This window comes from Fusarium solani, assembly GCF_023522795.1.
Source record: "Fusarium solani strain SB1 chromosome Unknown bctg00000000, whole genome shotgun sequence".
Lineage (NCBI taxonomy): Eukaryota > Fungi > Ascomycota > Sordariomycetes > Hypocreales > Nectriaceae > Fusarium > Fusarium solani.
Genome location: NW_027072157.1, coordinates 1,298,998 through 1,320,287, shown reverse-complemented (window position 1 = coordinate 1,320,287; position 21,290 = coordinate 1,298,998). Strand labels below are relative to the sequence as shown.

The 21,290-nt window shown below is 54.6% G+C and overlaps 6 protein-coding genes across 6 annotated transcripts; 3 read left to right on the top strand and 3 right to left on the bottom strand.

Moving 5' to 3' along the window:
- Positions 1-15: 15 nt before the first annotated feature.
- Positions 16-3,492, top strand: MRS44_000420 (uncharacterized protein; the record flags this gene model as incomplete). The annotated part of the gene is made up of 4 exons (XM_046271203.2): positions 16-1,017; positions 1,086-1,448; positions 2,130-2,262; positions 2,312-3,492. 4 exons carry the CDS (start codon positions 16-18, stop codon positions 3,490-3,492), a joined length of 2,679 nt encoding a protein of 892 aa, XP_046129452.2.
- A 1,308-nt stretch (positions 3,493-4,800) lies between these two features.
- Positions 4,801-5,888, top strand: MRS44_000419 (uncharacterized protein; the record flags this gene model as incomplete). The annotated part of the gene is made up of 4 exons (XM_065624038.1): positions 4,801-4,898; positions 4,959-5,340; positions 5,382-5,787; positions 5,842-5,888. The coding sequence occupies 4 exons, from the start codon at positions 4,801-4,803 to the stop codon at positions 5,886-5,888; spliced, it is 933 nt and encodes a 310-aa protein (XP_065479762.1).
- A 386-nt stretch (positions 5,889-6,274) lies between these two features.
- Positions 6,275-7,127, bottom strand: MRS44_000418 (uncharacterized protein; the record flags this gene model as incomplete). Its single annotated transcript, XM_046271992.2, has 3 exons — positions 6,275-6,477; positions 6,533-6,625; positions 6,686-7,127. The coding sequence occupies 3 exons, from the start codon at positions 7,125-7,127 to the stop codon at positions 6,275-6,277; spliced, it is 738 nt and encodes a 245-aa protein (XP_046129454.1).
- A 365-nt stretch (positions 7,128-7,492) lies between these two features.
- Positions 7,493-9,274, bottom strand: MRS44_000417 (uncharacterized protein; the record flags this gene model as incomplete). The annotated part of the gene is made up of 7 exons (XM_065624037.1): positions 7,493-7,651; positions 7,706-8,365; positions 8,418-8,552; positions 8,603-8,776; positions 8,828-8,911; positions 9,038-9,092; positions 9,228-9,274. The coding sequence occupies 7 exons, from the start codon at positions 9,272-9,274 to the stop codon at positions 7,493-7,495; spliced, it is 1,314 nt and encodes a 437-aa protein (XP_065479761.1).
- Positions 9,275-11,023: 1,749 nt separating this feature from the next.
- MRS44_000416 (uncharacterized protein) lies at positions 11,024-11,635 on the bottom strand (the record flags this gene model as incomplete). The annotated part of the gene is made up of 2 exons (XM_046272010.2): positions 11,024-11,415; positions 11,557-11,635. 2 exons carry the CDS (start codon positions 11,633-11,635, stop codon positions 11,024-11,026), a joined length of 471 nt encoding a protein of 156 aa, XP_046129456.1.
- Positions 11,636-14,729: 3,094 nt separating this feature from the next.
- MRS44_000415 (uncharacterized protein) lies at positions 14,730-20,731 on the top strand (the record flags this gene model as incomplete). Its single annotated transcript, XM_065624036.1, has 5 exons — positions 14,730-15,209; positions 15,260-16,833; positions 16,890-16,991; positions 17,658-17,886; positions 17,948-20,731. The coding sequence occupies 5 exons, from the start codon at positions 14,730-14,732 to the stop codon at positions 20,729-20,731; spliced, it is 5,169 nt and encodes a 1,722-aa protein (XP_065479760.1).
- Between the last annotated feature and the right edge of the window lie 559 nt (positions 20,732-21,290).

Below are 21,290 nucleotides of genomic sequence, written 5' to 3'. Positions count from 1 at the left end.
TGACATACTCACACAATGACCGTCACCGACACGGCCATGAAGCTGCCCACCGTGGTGCTAGACACTACGCTGACGGATCTATACCGTCAATCTGGGAGCCCCTGTGCCGACAAGTGTATCGGCCAAGTCCTGGGTACCTTTAGCGCTACTCTAACACTCGGTCCTAAGGTGCCTCCCAACCGCAAATACATCTATCAAGACAGCCCCTTCACTAGCAGCCATGACATGACTCCCGCCGACGACGCTATAACGACCATCAAGTATCTCTCCCTACTCAACCAGCGGGATGCTTTCATGTGTGGCACGTCGCCTGCCATCTTTTTCCACATGGGCTCCTCATCACAGCGCAAGAGGCATGACCAGAAGCAAGTTGTCAAGACGCTAGCCACACTGTCGGATGCACAGCGACCTCCCCTCGTCTTCTGCGACGGACCCGAGTACATCCCCGTCAAGGAAGCAAACATCGATGTTGTAGCCTGCAAGGCTATCAGCGACTACCTTGAGGGGTACGAAAACGTCGTGCCGCTCGAGACGCATTGGTTCCTCAACACGAAGCGCGCCCTCGCCGAGTCTGGTCTCCCAACGCCAAAGAGCGTGGCAGTCACTGTCGAGGGCTTCCCCATAATCGCCGAGTCATGCTGTGCGCTCTGCATCGAGAACTGTCTGGGTGGCTTCGTCATACCCAGCGGCTGCGTGGGGGCCCGTGGGACGTGGTTGACGGAGCAAAGTTCGAGGTTGTACCAGGCCGTCGAGTCGTACCCGCTGCCGTTCGTGCTCAAGAACCAAATGACGTTTGGAGGAGCGGGTACGTTCATCGTGAGGACCGAAAAGGACCGTCAAGGGATCATCAACGACTTCGGAAAGGGCTTTCTTAATCGCCTGCTCTCGTCCGTCAATGAGACCAACCCACACCTCGAGCCAGCAACCCTCCTCTTCTCGGACCTCATCCAAGACCCGATCGGCGACTACGGCATAACCTTTTTCGTCAACGAAAAGGACGTCGACCCATCTTTCTTGGTGTCTCGGAGCAGATCATCGAGGGTGACACGGCATGGATCGGCAGCATTATCGACTACCGCCAGCAGAACGAGCTCCGTCTCAAGTTCTCCTCGCTGGTGGTTCAGATCTCGGAATGGCTGCAGTCGTACGGCTACGTCGGGCCTGCGGGTGCAGACGTGCTCGAGGGTGCCGATGGGAGTCTCTATGTTGTTGACCTCAATGTGAGGACGACGGGGTCGTGTTCTCTGCCGCTGCTGAGGGCTCACTTTACGAGCAGGGGCCTCGAATGTGCTTCGTCATTCGCTGTCGACGTGGAGAAGCGTAGGGATGAGTTTATTAACATGTTTTCGAGCGAGTTCCAGGAAGGTCGTATGTGTATCCTCAGCTGGTACGAAGATGAGATGTCAGGCTGCAGCCTAGGTCACTTGGTAGTAGGCGCACAGGACGAGGTGAGTTTAAAAGAACTCACAGATCGAGTGAGGGAGACCTGCGGGCATGTGATATTCTAAGCAAAAGGATCGACGACATGGGGAATTTCAACAATGGCTTTGCAGTTTACGGTAATGGCAAGTTTGACGATAGTTTGGTTTGAGTGGAGAGGAGGTTGGTAATGCTGACAAGGGTCACGGTTAAACTGCCGGAAGCGTGGAGGGGGGGAGGGGAAGCTTTAGTTGGAGGCGGCCGACCCTTGGGGTCTAAGCTAATCAAGCATAAGTTGGTCTGAACCCAATTCGCCTTCATTGTTTGTGTGATGAATTGAGCATATTGAAGTAGATGGACGTACTGAGATGTGAGCATGAGAGCGAGAGTGAGCTGTGAAACCCCCATATATACAAGCCGTAGCTACACAAGAGGGCATCACCATCACCAACCACTAAACTAGACGGATCCAACCTGCATGTGTAATCCCCTGCATGGGTTGGTAATGGCCCTGTCAGCCACATCAACCACCTAAACTAAACTCCCCTAGTCTCAGCTGAACAAAGACACAAGGTTAAAAAAGGTAAAATGCAAGACAAGCAAGCTCCAATGAGAAGCCCGTAGCACAAAAAGCTCCCCTCTTCCTCCTCACCTTGTCTCTCCCTTTGCATCATCATAATTGCTTCAAGATGAATTGCAACGAGCTTCAGGGTCACGCCAAAGCTGACTGCTTCGTCGTCAAGAGGCCTAGGGCGCTGCAATGGTTCTACAAGGGAGAGCTGCAAAAGACATCTGAGGAGGAGCGTCAGGCGGGGCGCTTTGAGCTCTTCCTCGATCTTCTCTGTGAGTATCACCAACCTTGACTCTCAACAATAAAGACTAATTACCCCAGACGTCGCCATCGTCGCCAACTTTAGCGATGAGCTGGCAGAGCATCCAGACGGCGCTCACCTCGCCAAGTACATCCTCATCTTCGCCCCAGCCTGGCACATCTGGGCCGACCTCCGCGAGATCATGAACTCATACTACACCGACGACCTTCTGCAGCGCCTCGTCATCCTCTGGGTAATGGCCCTTCTGGTCCTCTACGCCAACAACGCCAATTTCGCCGACGAGGACATCTCGGCCATGCGCACCACCGTCGGCGCCTACCTAGTCGCTCGCTTCACCACCCTGAGCGTCTTCGTCCTCACTTCGATTGCTGCCTATCAGCACCGTACCCAGGCTCGCATCATGGCTGCCTTCATGTTTGTCGGTTTGCTCATCACCATTCCTCTCTTCTTCGAGAACATCAGCATCCGCGCCAAGGCTGCCGTCGTTGCAGTGTCCATCTTTTACCAAGAGGCGACTTGGGCCCTCACATTGAGTCCTTGGATCAAGCGCAAGCTGAAGCTGACATACAGCACCGCCGTTGATATTGCCCATGAGATTGATCGCATGGGTGCCTTTTTCATTATTATCCTTGGAGAGTTTGTGTACAGCATCATTGTGGGTAATAAGACGGGTATTGGCTTGACATCGGGCTATGCCAAGGCCGTTTGCACCTTGGTCATTGCCTTTGTCCTCAACTGGATCTATTCGAGCGGTGACGGCAGCATTCAGGCAACTCACCCAATCCGAAGATCCGCTTGGACGGCTTTCGGTTTCTTCCTCCTTCACCTGCCGCTGGCGGCTTCGTTCCTCATCGGAGGTCACGTTGCGGCGGCGAGCACGGGGGTGGAAGAGTTTGAAGATGGACAGCGATGGCTTCTTGGAGGAGGACTTGGAGTTGGCATGTTTTGCCTGTGGGTGTATGGGATGCTATATCGAGTTGAAGGAGAGTGTGAGCTCTTCCTAACCCAGGTTCCGCGTATCGGCATGAGGTTGGTTGTGGCCATCATCCTCATCGTCTTGCCCGAGTCGCACAACCACCTCAACGCCGAGGACTTTATGTTTGTCATCATGGCTTTGTTCGGCTTCTTATTGATCTGGGAGACCATCGGTGGACTATCCAAGACGTCCAAGCTCTTTGAGCCTTGGAATGAGAGGTTCCCGCCGCAAGAGGAGGAAGACACAGAGAGCTTGGCGAACTAGAGGTAGAAAAGACAAGACGGGGTTGTTAATGAGCGGGGAGATACGTACAGGGTTTGTCAGTAGATGCGGTCTTGGCCTTTTGAGAGTAAAGTATGCATAAAATAAAGCGAACACGAGATATACCTAGGTAGTTGAATCAAGCAATTGAGAGTTCGGTCATGGCCCAATAAGAGTCTGGCGTATCCTGCACTGGGGCACAGACTTGCATTTGACGTTGGCAGTCATGGGCACTGCCACGATGAGTAACCACCTCGAGACCTTATGCTCGAGCTGAAGGCTGATGGAAGCTTCCACGAAAGAGGCCGAGGCATCGATCGCTGAACGTCATCGCCACTAGTCGTCATCTGTGGCGCATGCTTTGTATCGAGCATCATTCCAAATTGCTAGCGGAGAGAAATTTGATGGCTGTGAAGAAGAGTGATTCCAAAACTCAAAGTCTGTGAGGCAGCCCAATGTTGTGCCGTGGTAGACGGCTAAAGCCAAGAGAAAGAGGGCAGTGTTTTGCGAAAAGCCTGGGGTCTGCTACCTATTCACCCAGATGACCTTGTCATAAATCATGTACCTTTGGACCCATTTACATGCAGTCACCATGCGAAATGCGCAGAACAAGTACATGCAGGGACGACAGCTTGGCATCAACTGACCAATGCCTCTACCGCTGAATGAATAAAGATAACTCTACTGCTCATGGCCTCACAAAGAGGGGCTTGGACTCTTCTCGTCCCTTTCAATAGAGGGTCTCATGCAAGCCTTGGGTACTGTAGATGCCGGAGACCCGAAAGGAGGCTGTGCGACTATCCCTAACTGCAGCCCGATGTTCTCGAACCAATGGCGTCACCTGTGCCGCGCGCGTTGCGTGCGCTGGGGGCGATCGGGCAGGTCGGGGTCCGGGTGGTGACTGCCCCTCCTCGCATCGTCTTTCAAGGTGGCGCGGGGTGGGTATCAGGAAGGCGCGAAGCTGTAGCAAGAAAGGTCACAGGTGGTAGCGGTAGTGGCAGTGGCAGGTGCCATCACGCCAAGGGGAAACGCTGACGACGAAAGAGGAGAGGACGGCACGGGAGGGAGGCAATCGGTTTAAAAGGCCCGCGGAGCCAGCGGTCTCTTTAGGTTCCTTCCTTGCACGAACGATTCCGTGATTCAGTTTGATTCATTGCCAAACAATACTTTTCCCTCATTCACCTTCATCCTACACGTACCTACCTATTACCTCTGGTACCTACATCATCGACTCTCCTTCATCCGCGTCTTCAATCGCCGCGAGTATCCATCTCCATCGCCCTTACTACACACCCCGTCATCATCTCTTCCATGGACGACTTTGCTCCTCCAACTGGCCCGCCCCCGCCCAAGGCCCCCGAGGTCCCTGCCGGATGGGCCGTGCGATGGAACGACCAGTACAAGGAATGGTGAGTTCTCAACCTGCATCCTTCGCCGCGCATCCATGTCCTGACTTGCGTCTCCTACAGGTTCTACGTCAACATCTACACCAAAAAGTCCCAATGGGACAAGCCCACTGCTCCCGTCTTCCCCGTCGGTGAGGATGCGCCCGAGGGCCCTCCTCCCGGATACCAGCCCGGCGACGGCCCTGTACCGACAGACACAAAAAAGAACCCATATGACGACCAGCGCAACCAGACAGTCGGCGGTCCCTCTTCTACCGAGGAAGATGACGCTAAGCTTGCAGCCAGACTCCAGGCTGAGGAGGATGCGCGCGCTCGTGGTGGCCCCGGTGGCCCTGACGTCCCTGCTGGATATGGCGGCTCAAATAGTCCTTTCCCTCAGAGCAACAGCCCTTATCCTCAGCAGTCTGGCAGCCCCTATCCTGCAGAACTCCCCCGAGGGAGAGGAGTAAGAGCGGTGGTGGCTTCCTAGGTAAACTACTGGGCAAGGGCAAGCAAATGGCCGGAGGCCATCAAAGCGGTTCTCAGGGTGGCGGCTATGGAGGCGGCTACCAGCAACAGCAGTATTACGGCCAACAACCCCAAGGATATCCTGGACAGGGTCCTCCCATGGGCTACGGTGCTCAACCCCATTACGGCCAACAAGGCTACGGCGCACCTGGTGGATATGGCGGTTATGGTGGTGCTCCTGGCTACGGTGGTGGCTACGGCGGTGGTTACGGAGGTGGTCAAGGCGGCGGCTTCGGCGGCCACAGTGGTGGTCGCAAGCCGGGAGGTGGCGGTATGGGCATGCTGGGTGGTGCTGCTCTCGGTGCCGGTGCCGGTATTCTCGGTGGTGCCCTGATTGCAGATGCCATCAACGACAATGAACAAGACGCCTACCAGGATGGTTTCCGTAAGTCATGACACCAAGTCTTGCATATTCATGACACTGCTAACTCGAGAGTAGAAGATGGAGCCGACTATGGTGATGATGGTGGTGACTTTGGCGACTAAGGCAACAGCTGAGATGTTCTCATCCGGTCGCCCTCATGCGATTTACTTATGAACATGGTTCACTGGAGTCTCGGATTGGCGGTTGGTTGGGTTTTTTACTTCATGAATGCACGATGGGTAGCAGAGATTTGGGTATCGGATTGAGCATATGACTGAACCACACCAAAGGGTTTGGCTAGAATTCCAGAAGAATTGGCCTCTATTGGGCAGAACCATTGACTCAAGTAGAATGGCCAAATTGATTAATGATATCCAATGTCAAGGGCATCCAACGCCCGTTGTTTCATAATCTCTCTATCATATCATATGCTGTAAGCCTCTCGACAACGCCACCTCTTGGGTTTATATCTCGGTGATCAGGTCACAATTCCGATTTTGTATGTGCATTACCGTCTCACGCCCTGGTTCTTTGAAGAGCCACCGCCATTGTTGCCGCTGTTTCCGCCATCCTTCTTGTTGGAGCCGGCGAGATAGGCAGCCATATCAAAGTTGGTGAGAGGGTTCTCGCCCGAAGCCTGTGCATTCATGACAGCGTTCATGGGGCTGTTCTTCTGCTGAGCTTCGAACTCGGCGCGCAGCTCGGGATCCACTAAGTAGCTCGTTAGCTTTTGTTCAAGTGTTGAGGTAGTGCAGGGGCCACGTACTGCTGTCCATGAGTTTGGGCATGCCGACCAGCAGAACCAGACTGACAAGAGCCATGAGGATCATGGGGTTCTTGAGAATAGAAAAGACGGAGACTAGAGTCACAAGGTCAGCATCTTTTTCAGACCGCGAGCAGCCGGATATCCATCACTCACACTGCGGCCGCTCCATAAAGTAGTTCTTGGAGCCAATCGCCCTAACCTCGAAACCCCTCCCCTTGCTCCCCTCCTTCACGGGGACAACCTCGCCCTTGTTTCCCCAGTCATTTCCACGGAAAGTCTCCCACGCCTGGACGACGTCGTGCTCGGCGCCCTCGACGACCTGGATGTCGATGCGCAGCGGGTGGAACGCGTCGGTCGGGGCGTGGATATCAGCGAGGTACGATCCGGGAGTGACGTTTCGGAAGACAAAGGTGTTGGCTGAAGATAGCGGCGCAGAGTAGTGCACGCCGGAGGAGGAGAGCGTCGCGTGGGTGGACGGCGGGAGGGTGAAGGGGTTCGGCTTCGCGGGGAGGTACAGCGTCAGAGGATCGGAGGCGAGAGCGAAAGAGAAGAAGGCGCTGAGAAGAGCGCCGGTTTCGGGGACCGTGAGACGCATCTTGAAGGGAGAGATTGGCGATGAGGTTTGATGGGTTTGATGGGTGGTGGTGATGTGTGGAGGTTGGACAGAGTGACGTTTGTGGTGTTGAGAGTTGTTGCTAGAGACCAAGTGGGCCAATCAGATTGAGTCTAGGCGGATGTGGCTTGGAGCTCCTTGTCAGCCTCAATTCGAGCACGCAACGTTATGGCGTCAACTTTTCATCCCATCTTTTACATCTCAGACGCTCAATTGGTTTATACATCGTGTGATTGATAAAAAGATGACGCTTCCTTCATTCAACTATCTTCATTGGGTATTTAATCAAATCATCCCCGTCGCTCTTTATCCAAACAGCAAACTCTACTTTATCTAACCCTTCTCCTCTAAGGAGCAGTGGGGGCCTCGGCCTCCTTGCCCTCGGGAACAACAACCTTTTGCTGCTCGCCCTTGGTGGTGGCGTCGGCGGCAGCCTTGAAGGACTGCTCAAAGTCGGCAATAATGTCGTCAATGTGCTCGATACCGACCGAGATTCGGATCAGATCCTATAAGACAACTAATTAGCAAGGAACAAGCGAAGATAGACCAGGGATGCTTACCTCGGTGACACCAGAGCTGAGCTTCTCCTCATCAGAGAGCTGCTCGTGGGTGGTGCTCCAGGGGTGGATGGCAAGGGTCTTGGCATCACCGACGTTGGCAAGGTTGGAGATGAGCTTGAAGCCGTCGACAACCTCGCTGCCAGCACCGCCGCCCTTGACGCCGAAGCTGAGGACACCACCGAAGCCTCGCTTGAGGTACTTCTTGGCCGTCTCGTGGTAGGGATGGCTCTCAAGTCCGGGGTACGAAACCCAGCTGACGTAGGGGCTGGCCTCGAGGTACTTTGCGAGGGCCAGGGCGTTCTGGGCGTGGCGCTCAGCGCGCAGGCTCAGGGTCTCAGTGCCGAGGAGGAGCTGCTGAGCAGCAAAGGGGTTGAGGGTGGCACCAAGATCACGGAGGATCTCGACTCGGGCGCGGATGATAAAGGCGGCGGCGCCGAAAGTCTCGTAGAACTTGAGGCCGTGGTAGCCGGCAGAGGGCTCGTGGAACTGGGGGAAGCGGTCGGCGTGCTTGAGCCAGTCAAACTTGCCAGAGTCGACGACGACACCGCCGATGGTGGTGCCGTGTCCACCGATCCACTTGGTGGCAGAGTGGACGACAATATCGGCGCCGTGGTCGATGGGGCGGATGTAGTAACCACCAGCACCGAAGGTGTTGTCAACCTGAGGAATAGGTGAGTCAATGGCAACTAAGTAACTCGGGGGTTCAACTTACAACAACGGGAACACCCTTCTCGTGGGCAACCTTGGCAATAGCCTCCAGGTCAGGAACGTTGTACTTGGGGTTACCAATGCTCTCGAGGTAGACGGCCTTTGTCTTGTCGTCGATGGCAGCAGCAATGTCCTCGGGCTTGTCGCCGTTGACAAACTTGGTCTCGATGCCCAGACGGGGAGGAAGACCTTGAGCTGGTTGTAGGTGCCGCCGTAGAGGTTGGAGGTGGAGACGATGTTGTCGCCGGCGTGGGCCAGAGTGTTGATGGCGATGAACTGGGCGGCCTGGCCGGAGGCGGCGGCGAGAGCAGCAGCACCGCCCTCGAGAGCGGCTATTCTCTTTTCAAAGACATCGACCGTAGGCTGTTGTGCTTATTAGCCAATAGCTTCTATAGTGAAGCCGAGGTAACTCACGTTCATGATACGGCTGTAGATGTTGCCAAACTCCTTGAGGCCGAAAAGCCTCGCGCCGTGAGCCGAATCATCAAAGACGTAGCTCTGTTTGAAGCCATTGTCAGTATTAATTACCGAGCTAAGAGGTTTGGAAGCCGACGACCCGAAAGCTGTATGAATCGGGGAGGTGGGTCATTTGTGGGGGAGGCACAAAAGCAACAACAGACGTACAGTCGTGGCGTAGATGGGGACGGCTCGAGAGTGGGTAGTAGGATCGGGCTCAGCGCTAGAGAAGAGATGTTAGCTGAAGCTATTCAAGATGGTAATTGTAGACGTGGTGTCGTGGAAGGGCGAGGTTGAGGGTGAAAAATGGTGGCATGTAAATACCCCGCCATCAGGGTGAGGTCGAGTTGGAACGTACCCCGCGTGGAGCTGCAGCGTCTCAAAGTTCTTGCTCAAGTCGGACATGATGAGGGAGGAATGCGTGTAAGAGAGAAGAACAACAAGAAATGGGAATAGTTGACAAGTCTAGAAAAGTCTAAACAAGAAGAGTCAAGAGAGAGAGAAGGAGGGGAGAACGAGAGGGCTCAGCTTTGCAGATCGTGTCATTGCTCTTTATACTTTGCTCAACGCCCCCCCCTCAGAAGAAGTCCCCTTGCGTGAAACAAGCAAGTTATGCGCTCAACAATGGTCTTGCATCCAGCTCAACCACCAAGCCCATTTCTGTCCCCCTCATAGACCCCTACTTGTCCCCGTTCCCCCTGCCTCGGACAAGCAGAATTGACAACAGACAAGACAATCCCACGACCTCTCGCGGTGTCACCATCCAATCCAAGCCCCTTCGGGCATGGCCTGTGGGGAAGGTCTCAGAGCACGCCATCGACGACAAGTCCCATCGCGTCGATTCTGGCACCAGCTCGAGGTCGCCTCATTCGCTGTGCCCCCCGCGAACAACTGCCCATGAGCTCTCATGGCTTCATTTTCACTGTCCGGTTGCCGGAGCCATGGTGCAATTCCGACGGCCGGACCGAGGGCCGTTTACTTGCTGCGCCGTGTGCTTGGTTACTCGAGTTTAATCGGACATCTTACGTTTCAATAATATCGAGACTTCTTGTGCTTCCGTTGTCGGGCATGTGGCATGTGGGCTTTCAACTCCATCATGTCGATCCAAGTGCGGGGCAAGTGACAAGTTGACCGAGGGAACATTGAAAGTTGAAGAACGAGGGGCACAGAAGCGGGATGACAAGCTCCCAAAGCGGCAACTCGAGGGTTGCATTCTACAAGGAAAGCAAGAGGTACAGATACGATACTCTCACTCAGTGCACGTACATGGCTCGTCCAATGTCTCGGTATGGAAAGGATCATGATGGATGGATGGATGGATGGGCAAATAAACCTCCCCCATGGCACAACGAGATCATCCCCAGCTCTTACATCGACCTGCAGCATTACCCAATGCCACCGCAGGATGGTGCAATTGGCTTCCATGCTGCCATCCCGCTCTTGTCCCCCACCATCAACAGACACAAACTCGTTCCAAGACATTGAGGCGTCGACACCGCGAACCGGAGCTGTCGGGGACACCACCCTGGGCGACAACACGACTAAGCCCAATAGGCTGTGAGTTCTTAAATTGAGAACCTCCCTCGTACGACTACGAACCCTCGTCCTCTTTCGATTCTGGCATACGCACGAGCCTCACCTCACCTCACCCCCCCGGGCGCTCCTCGGTCTGGAACTCGACATGATGTATGTGTCGTGATTGCGATAATTCGACAATAATCCAAGGTCCATTGAAAACGAGCCAGCCCGGCTGCTCTTCAGCTCCCAAAAAGGTTGCCAGCTTCCTCTCTCGGACGATTCTAGCTATTCAGCCATGCTATGAGCTACCAAAAAAACGCCTGGTGCCGCCACCACCGCCCCCTCCATGAGGGGGAAAAAACAAGAACTCCAGAAGGTATTGTCCTTGCCGATACACCTTTAACAATTTGGAGAGGCCATACCGGAATGGCGCCGTCTATCTCCTTACAAATCAATCAATGCCTGAACGCCTGTCATGAATCCCATCTTCCGTCCTTTACGCATTTCCCATGTTGTATCGAAAGCATCCGAAGCTGAGTGACCGACTGGCATTCGGCTGAATAAATTCCGAGGTCGGACATCGCTCCACGTCTTAAATGTTGTAATTTGGCCCTAACTTTGATATTTTAGGCCTCTTCAAACTTGTCCCATTTCCCGGCTGTTGTCGGCGTACTTGGGTTGCTCAAAGCCCCTTTTAAACATGTCCTTGGCCATGAGGATTGTCGTGGCGATCCACGTCGTGAACTGGCCTGCGGCAACCACGGCGTCGGCCCGGCCGGAAGAGCAGACGGCTCCCTCGCAAAAGATCAGCGACCCGATGTAGATGGCGATCGCAATGAAACCAGCAAAGTATAAAGCGGCGTTGACGGATTCGACCCCGATGGCGACGTATTGTTGTGAGAAGCGAGGTGCGAAACGAGGCACCAGTTCCAGGTACACGAGCGAGAATACCGAGAGGATCGATGATACGAGGAGGTAGTTGAAGGGCGATGGTATGGACTTCTTGTTGCTCATAAACCAGTTGATAACTGCACACGGAATAGGTTAGTCACACCAGATCTCGCTCAATAAGGGCCCATCGAGTCTTGACGCCAAGAACTCAGCTCGGCTCAACTCTTGATCAAAAACTCCGTGTTCTCAAATGCGGCCATTTGACTCTCTCAACGCACCATAGCTGCTAAGACTGATGCTGGCTAAAGACAAGGCCAGCTGCAAAACTCGCAGAGATGTGAGGACGACTCGACCCATGATGAAATAAACTCTCGGCAGCGCAGGGGCGGGATGGCCGAGACGAGGCGAGGACTAATAAGACACACGAGGGAATCTCTCCAAGAAAGAAAAAAAAAAGATGGACAAGTTTCCGACAAGAATATCGAACAGACTTTCGCCCAGAAGGAGGGAGAAGGACCCAAGAACGACGGCAACGTGGGAATCTATATAAACCAGACCGGCTGACGAGACATCTCTCGGGCGATGTGGGGTCCGCGGGCGATCCAAGGGAGATGCTCCGAGAGAGACCGTGGACCCGTCAGGGAACCGCAAGGGGCCACTAAAAGGGAAAAGGGAGTAAAAGAGAGAGAGAGAGAAAAAAGACCTTTTTTTAGGTGCCGAAGGAAACGTCGATCGGAAACAAGCAGGATGGTGGCATTAAAAATGTCCTTTTCCGGGTATCACCAGAGGGGCGCATAGTACTGCAACGACAAACAGCGCCGTCTTGAGTCGTGTTTTCTGACCCGCCGAGGCAACGCTGAGACGGGGCACGTCAATGTGAAACGACCTTGTTTCTAGGGGCAGGTCCTCTTTTTAATGCGAGGGTCCCCTTATCGAGGTGACGCTCTTGGGCATCACCCATACCCATCACCCATCCCATCGGCAAATGCCAAAAACCGTGCTCAGGACCCAAGACGGCATCCAGGGGCATCATCAATGCGCTCATGCGAACCCGCATCAGGACCAACAACCCTTTTCTGTCAATGCTGAGCAACTCACTCAGGTAGAGCGACTGGCCACAAGGGGATCCCTACCTCGCGCGGCCCAGTCGGATTCGTAGGATTTCCCAACCAACCAGCCAGGCCGTCGACGGGCGTGCCAGCGCTGTGAGACGGTTTGCTGCAGATCTCGTAGATCCTCTGTAGCTTCGCATACCGTTCGTGGTTGAAAGGCGTGGGAGCCCGTGATATGAGCTGGGAGATGACCGGACGGAGGCTCAAACAGAATGTGACGGGAATGCAGTCACAGCGGCCGGGCCAGGCTTAGAGCCTGGTTGCGACCGGCACTACTGCTGCTGATCATCCAGCCCTAGAGATGCTGGCCAAATAAGACGGGCCACTCGGCCAATAATGTTTGCGACATGCCTACAGGCCTCTCGAGTGAAGAACGGGAGTTGGAAGTTGAGATGTAACATCGGCAGCCGTGTCTTCGGCTGTTGGTTCTTCGAAGACAGACATACATAGCTGGCGAGATTGCGATGATGATCCGCATCAGCAGCCGCTTGGCATGCTGTGAGTGTCCGTGAGAGGGCCGGGAATGCCAGCACGTGCAGGCAGCGTCTCACGTGCCTGAGCGCGACTCGACTCAGGAAGGGAAGCAAGAAAAGCGTGACCTGGCAGGTCAGAATTTGTGCCTCCCGTCTGCGTTGAAGAGGTGACGTCGTAGTCCCAAAGCTTGAGTATGAGCAACGGCCCTTTCATCTGGTGACAGGCTAATCACAAACTTTGTGAACCGCATATCCGTAGTCGGCCAACGATATCGTGTCTCGAGTTAATCAACAATATTGAACAACGTGGCCGTCCTAGAAGATTCCCTCCTTGAGCGCATAGTCCATCATGATGTTGGACAAGACAGAGGCATGGATTCCGTTGCCGAAGGATACGCGATTGGCTTGTGGTAAGATTCTGGGGAGACGAAGGATCATGTCATGAACCAGACAAGAAAAGAAAAAAGAGGAGACGAGGCCGTGAAAGCTGGGGGAGATGGACAAGGGCATGTAGCGACAGCCAGTTAAAACCAGACAGATTGTCGAGATGGATGGGATCACGAGGAAGCCAAGCCATCAGATGAACTTGACAAGAAGTGCTCAGCCACATTGAATAACCAAGAGATATTGGGGAAAGGAAGAAATTCACATGAAACCGAACAAGACCCGACATGCCTTCTCTCAAGGGTCAGAGAAGGGGGACGCGCCAGACTCTTTAAGACAATGAACCATCTTCTGTTTGGACAGAAGACGGAGGCATCAACTCCACTTTCTTGGTCTTGCAGCCTCCCTAGCGTCCGTTACGACCGACTCGGGGGGATGGGGAGCAACAGAGTGCTGACGGTGCGCATGTGCCACAGCATGTGTTGTACGACCCCATGTAATTCATTCACCAATATCTCTGTTTCTGGGCGGGCATCCTCAGTCGCCTGTGTTTTTCTTCTGCACAAAAGCCACTGCGTCCACAGCGTGCGCAAGTGCTGACAAGCTGAAAGAAGGGTGATACTGCGCGCTCCAAATGTCGTTGAGGGACTCAACAGCAGGCTGCAGTGAGACTTGACACGGGATACATACAGCGCTCTGCGGTCATGGTCATGGCAATGGCAATCTCATGGCAACCACCCCCGCATTCTCTCCATAACATGGACCCTCGCCAAGTCGTCTAGGGCGATTCAGTCCGGCGCCCATCTTGCCATCTCCAGGTCATGGCCTCGGCTCAAATCTCTGAATAAGGTCATGCCCGAGTCCTTTTCCTTCCCTCCGCCCATGCGGCGACGGTTTATTGTCCTGTTCGCGACAAACCAGACCGAACCAGCCACTCACAGCGAGGCCAATTTCCCCATGCTTCGGGGCCATGCAGAGGCCCGGCGGTGCCCCAGTCCCCCAGTCGAGAGATGGATGGAGAAAAAAATCTGGGGCTGCCGAGGCACATGGGGTTTAAAGGTGCGGCGCCTCGGTCCCTCCTCCCCAAGCTTGACGTTGGAACCTTGGAAGCCGATGGCGTCGTCGGGGGCTTGGGTGTCCATTAGTACCAGTACCGGACAGTAGAGCTGCTCAAAAACCCAATCCCCTCCGATCCAGTCGCCGTCGTCTGTTTCTCTCTTGTTATTTCTCTCCGTGCCTCTCTCTCATCCCTTGCTTTGCTTGTCTGGGCCGTCCACGACAGTAGACCCTTCTCCCAAGGCATCATCGCCATTGTCCTTTTTGCTTCCTCCAAGTAAAAAGACCCAAGATCCAAGCTCCTTCCCCGCGTCCCCAGACTCTCCCATCGGCTCCGTGTCTTGTCTTGTCTCGCCTCGCCTTCCCGGGCCGCTTCCTCCGATCCATTCTCCAGCGTCGACCCGTCGACGACTCGCCCTCGCGACCATGGCGCCTCAGACAGAAAAGGACTATGCCGCCTTGTACAAGAAGCTCTCGACTCCTCCGCCCCCGGGCTCCCCCTACGGACTTCCGATCCCCGGCTCCGAGCGGCCCAACCGATCCCCCGTCTACCGGCACTGGGCCGTCCGCGACGGACCTCTCATCACCACGCTAGAGCCCGAGGTGCACTCGACACACGACGTCTTTGAGAGGAGCGCCCGGAAGTGGCCCAATGCCAACTGTCTCGGTACCCGTCACTGGAACCCAGCTTCTCAGAAGTGGGAGGACAAGTACGACTGGCTCAGCTACGCCCAGGTTGACGCCCGGAGGAAGAACTTTGGCGCCGGCATTGTCGAGATCCACAAGGCCATCAACTACCCGGCCGACAAGTACGGCGTGGCACTGTGGTCGCAGAACCGCGCTGAGTGGCAGATAACTGGTAAGACCTCCCCCCTCGAGCTCCGCGACACGGGCCGTCATGCGCGTGTAAGTGTGAAGTCTGACATGTCTTGGTAGACCTCGGCCTTGTTTCTCAGTCTCTCTACTCCGTCTCCCTCTATGAGACACTCGGCCCTGACACAACCGAGTACATCATCAACCATGCCGAAGTCGCCTGTGTTGTCTGCTCCCTGCCTCATATCCCCGTCCTCCTCAAGATGTCGCCTCGCCTACCCGGCCTGAAGCTCATCGTGTCTCTGGACCCTCTGGACCATGGCGAGCTGGCTTCCCACACCAAGGCTGCGGTTCTCAACGAAATCGCCTCTCATCATGGTATCCAGATTTTCTCCATGGCTCAGGTTGAGGAGATTGGTGCGAGGTCTGGACTTGCGCCTCGAGGCCCGGTCCCCGATGACGTGTGCACCATCAATTACACCTCTGGCACCACTGGCAACCCCAAGGGTGTTTTGATCACCCACAAGAATGCCGTGGCTGCTATTGCGGGTGGAAGAACCAACGGAAACGTTGGTCCAGGTCCCAAGGACGTTCACATGTCGTATCTGCCTCTTGCGCATATCTACGGCCGTCTCATCGATCAGATCGCCTTTGCTGAAGGCTCAGCCGTTGGCTTTTTCCGAGGCGATATTCTTGGTCTGGTTGACGATATGAAGATTCTCCAGCCCACTGGCTTCATTTCTGTACCACGACTCTTCAACCGCTTCAACTCGGCTATTCGAACCGCCACCATTGAGGCGGACGGCGTCCGAGGCGCCCTGTCTCGGCGTGTCATCAACACCAAGAAGGCCAACATGCGAGCTGCACCGGGCAAGGCCTCCAACTCACACTTCCTGTACGATAGAATCTGGACGCCCAAGGTCAAGGCCGCTGTTGGCCTCCAAAAGGTCCACAGCATGGTCAGCGGCAGCGCCCAGCTCGACCCGGATGTCCAGGAGTTCCTCCGCGCTGCCTTTGGCAACCACTTTGCCCAGGGATTCGGCATGACGGAGACATATGCCGTCGGAACCATCCAGGCACGAGGCGACTTTACCCTCGGCAACATCGGTGGCCCCATGTGCTGCGTTGAAGTTTGCCTCGAGTCGGTGCCAGAGTTTGATTACACAGTGGATGACAAGCCCAACCCTCGCGGTGAGCTCCTGCTACGCGGACCCGTCATCTTCCGCGAGTATTACAAGAATGAGGAGGAGACCACCAAGACCCTCGATCCCGACGGATGGTTCCACAGCGGTGATATCGCCGAGGTCGATAAGATGGGCCGCTTCAAGATCATCGACCGTAAGAAGAACGTGCTGAAGCTGGCCCAAGGCGAGTACATCTCCCCCGAGCGCATCGAAAACGTCTACATGGGCAGCACCAACCTCATCACCATGGCCTACGTCCACGGCGACGGCACCCAGTCGTCTCTGGTCGGAATCTTTGGCATCGACGTGGAGAACTTTGCACCGTTCGCCAGCAAGATCCTGCAGGAGACTATCTCCCCCAGCGAGGTTGCAGCTCTCCGGGAGGCGGCCAACAACCCCAAGGTGAAGGCCAAGTTCCTCAAGCTCCTGGATGACATTGGTCGCAAGCACAAGTTTAATAGCTTTGAGAAAGTGCGCAATGTCCACCTCGAGATTGACCCCTTTACTATCGACAACGGGTTGTTCACTCCTACGTAAGTTTTTTACCCCAAAAATGACGTTTACTGGTTGGCTAACACAGCAAAAATAGGCTGAAGCTGAAGCGCCCTCAGACGGCCAAGGCTTTCCGAGACCACCTGGACCGCCTGTACGAGGAACTCAACGCTCAGGAGTCCACTGGCAAGAGCAAGCTGTAAGATAGGAAGTTGTAGAGGGCTTAAACATTTATTTTGGCGTCAAAGGTCCATTGAAGATATAGTGTGTATGTTAGGGGGTAGTTAGCGACTTAACCTTGTATATGACTGAAATACTACCACCACATTAGACTGATTCCAATTGACAACGAATCCGTATGGGAATGCCAGGCTTCGCATTTGGAGGAATGCCTGCTTAACTATTTGCTTAGAGACCGTGTATCTTTCATTAATTCATATTTAAAAGACCATTCAGACCTGAAGCTATTGTTCTTAAAAACAGTTATAAATACAGCTAAAGGGGCAGGCTTTACTATATAACTACTAAATAGCATATTTTACTTATAATATAGTTATATACTGCTAATAGCTTTAAAAGATCTTATAAGCTAGTATTAGATAAATTTTATAAGTATTAGCATTTTAATGAGTCGGGTTAAGGTTTTTCCGCCTTCTATACCCACTAATCACCGTTCTTAGGCCCTCTAGCTGCCTGGTAACCTCGCAACCTCCGCTAAACGGGGCGATGTGGTAAGTGAACTCCCTCAGCTTCCGCTATTACCTCTCGGAACGCGTTGAATCGCCATCTATCTTGGCCCTCTTTACATATCCAAGCTGTCAGGCTTTTTCCCAATGAGTTTCGGGCTGACAGCGACTGTTACCAGGCCATTTAACGACGGTGGCGGCCGTCCGCCTGTGGTGCCGCTCCCGCTGTTAACCACTATTCCGCCGCCCCGCGACGAACCACCCCAAAAGCGCCGTCGCGTCGATCACAGCGAGACGCGTTGGAGACCCGTCAAGGACTGTCTAAACCAACAGGTCGTACCGCACGTCAGCAGAGCTATCGGGACACTGTCAGCGAGTGTTTACCGCGTCAATGACATTGCGATAGGGGTACAGAGAGGCCGCGGTCAAGGCATGTGGGTTAGAGTTTGCTAACAAAGGGTCTATCTAGACGCTCACCGAGCTCACAGGGAGCAACTTCTTTCGCACGCGATGGGACGAGACAGGCGGTTATCTTCTTCCGCAGGATGAGGCCTGGCTGGGGGCGCAGGCGCGCGACTGCGTTAAGAGGCTCGCGGCAACGGGGGTGGGTGTGACAAAGGTTGAGGCTACAGAGAGGGTGGCTAACGAGTTGAAGGAATACCACCATCAACCCACACTTTCAAATACAAAACCAGCAACAATAAGCACCGCAATACCGAAGCCTCTTGCTGTGCCTACACCCCCTACGAAACCCTCAACACCATTTGAGAACCTCGAATCGCCGCCCTACAAGCCCCGAGAGCGGCGCGAGCCAAAACCCAAGAACCGATTCTACCAACTCGACGCGCGCCCATATCGAACAGCATCAGATCGCAAGGCCATCGAGGAGGGAACAAAGAAGCCGGTGAGGGTTAATAGAACGGTCATCTCACAACCCACCGCCTACCATGTCGACTTCACCGCCGAAGAGGTCGCCGAAATCGCCAAATGTCTTTCAGTGTACGAAACAATACCCGTCCCGGCGACATACGAAGCACTCGCGCGACGATGTATGAAATACAACATCCCAACATTGGTCGGAAACAGCATCAAGGGGAGGTCTATCGAGGACATTCGCAACTTCTGCTCGGACTTGCTGGCTGGACAGGCGACATCCCCTAACGACCTCCGAGTGTTATCATTAAGTGAAGGACCCAGCAAACAACAGGCCCAAACGAAGCGAACCAGCCAACTTTCGTCACTGCTCTTAGCGCGCGAGTTGTACGGAAACAAGGGGTTTCACCGAACGAGAAGATACGTCAACTTTCAGAATGAGTTCAAAACATTGCGCGAGGACGAATTCGAGGTGGTGGCCGAGTTCACCAACTGTGCGGGCGATATCACGACCGGCGCATGGGTTTCCAACAACAGCTTCCTCTGCGGAACCACTGCGCATTCCGATACACACAACCAACAATACAACAAGCCAGGTAACTTGCTCCTCTGTTCTACGAGCAAGGGCACACTGCGCGCTTTTCCCGATCACCGAATACCGCGGCCCCATGTCGAGAAGGGAGAGAATTCTACAGAGGCGATGCGCCGAAGTCAGGACCCATGGCTATACTCGTCAGTCGTGTCGTCGGATTACGACCAGCTTAATGATCTGGCCTACACTTCGAGCTTTGACAAGACGGTCAAGGTGTGGAAGGTTGACCCAAACGGCGAGGACATGGAAGCCATTGCGACATGGCAGCACACTGGCAACGTCAACTTTGTAGCTGCCGCAAAAGATGGATCCGGCCGCGTAGCCACAGCCGCAGACTCGCCCACGGACGCGGTACGAGTTTACACCGTCAACAAGAACAACATTGCCGACAGCCCTTACCAGACCTTTTCTTGCTCACGAACTGACGCTGATGGCTCTGACAAGTGGGCTTACTTTCCAGCAACCATGCAATGGGGACGAGCACCAGGGACACAGCATTTGCTTCTAGTTGGATACTCCCCTCGTAGCCGCAGTGGCGACGATCACGACATTCCCGAAGAGAAGAGAAACTCTGGAGAGATTACACTATGGAATGCCGAGGAAGGCCGTCGCATCCCTGTCATGACAGCCTCAACGGCAAACGTCTTTGAAGTCGCATGGCACCCGAACCTGCAACGCTTTATCATCGCCACCACGCCCACGGGCCTGAATGTGGTTGGCCACAAGATCCGGACGCAGGTGCATGTCTTCCAGCGCGATAGGGAGCGCGCGGATGGAGGATATGGCCAGTTCCAGGCACTAGACTGCTATGCCTCAGATATTAATGAGCTTACCATCATGCCAAACTCGGTCGCTCACGCCTATGTTACTGCTGCGTGCACAGATGGCAAGGTATATGTATGGGACACGGCCCAGGGCGACAAGCCGATTCATACTCTCCGGCATGGAAAGCCGATAGAGGAATACTACGGCGACCGAGAAAAGGAGGACACCGGCGTCAAGTTCACAGCATGGGGCTCCTCGCCGGATCGATTCTACACTGGATCCAGCGACGGCGTCATCAAGGTCTGGAACGTTCGCAAGGGAAAAAAGCCCTTTGTGCGAGATATCCTCACGGCTCCCGGACCGATCGCTTACGGCGGATTCTCCCCAGATAACTCCAAGCTCGCCATCGGAGACGCGACGGGCCGCATCTTTGTCCTCTCGGTGGACGAGCGCGACACGCCAGAGTCGCACTTCATGACCCTCCCCGGGACCGATCGGCGAATCCGCCGACCGAAACCCCTCATCCCGCACCCCGAGCCGGACCCACCCAGCGCCGACTCGGACGACGACGCCGTGTCCGACTCCGACTTCTCCGACTGCGACATCGGCACATACACCCGTCGCACATACCTCGACACCAAACAGCTTTCAATAACAAATAACCCTGTCATCGGCGCCGTCCAGGGACCTGATTATGCCTCGACGGGCTTCTTTCGCCGCGATGCGCACCTTGACGGCGACCCGTCACTACCCCTCCTCGCCGACTTTGAGCGCCAACAGCAAGACAGCGAAGCCGCTAGCCTCGGCGGTCGGCGCCGCTCCGTGCGCCGGGTCAAGCAACCAGGACCCCCGAACGAGCGCCTTCAAACCGTCCACACTCAGAACCAAAGCCGAGATTTGGATATAGGCCAGCTGCCGAGTGAGGAGATGGATGAGCTTGTCAAGGCTGGTGCGTTGCTTACTGTCGAGGAGGATTGGGGGTTTAGATATGAGGAGATGCCCGATGGGCCGCTTGGTGTTTAGGACACCTCATGTTAGGATTACATATCACGGCACAATGTGGCCGGTTAACGCTTTGTAGTAATGACTATCTCTTGCTAATAAACATCTATGGCTATCAAGCTGGTAAATTCTAGTAAACCTTTTCGTAACTGAGTTGCTAGCGAACAGTATAGCGAGATATAGATGGCCCCCACCCTGGATGGAGAAAAGAACCCACACATAGGCCCTTTTCGACGAATGTTTGAAACCTGGATCCATCAGCTCTGGCTACCGGGTAACCTGCGTCAATAGATCTCCGACCTCGCCCTTGATCATCCCGGGGCGGCCCGACAGCCGCGGCTGAGCTTCCGACCTCGCTCCGGAGGCCAGAATAGCCTCCGTTTGTCAGGTCAGCGTGTAATGAGCTTGAGATGACTCGTAGGTTCTGGTCGACGCATTCAATGAGAGAGGATGAAAGCAATGACAACAGTATGGCTGAAACAGCCATGAGCATGCACGTCGCAAATGGTATGCTACCACTACAGCTCTTGCATACGTCGGGAGCTACCGAAGCTACCCCAATTTGACTGCGAGTGAAACG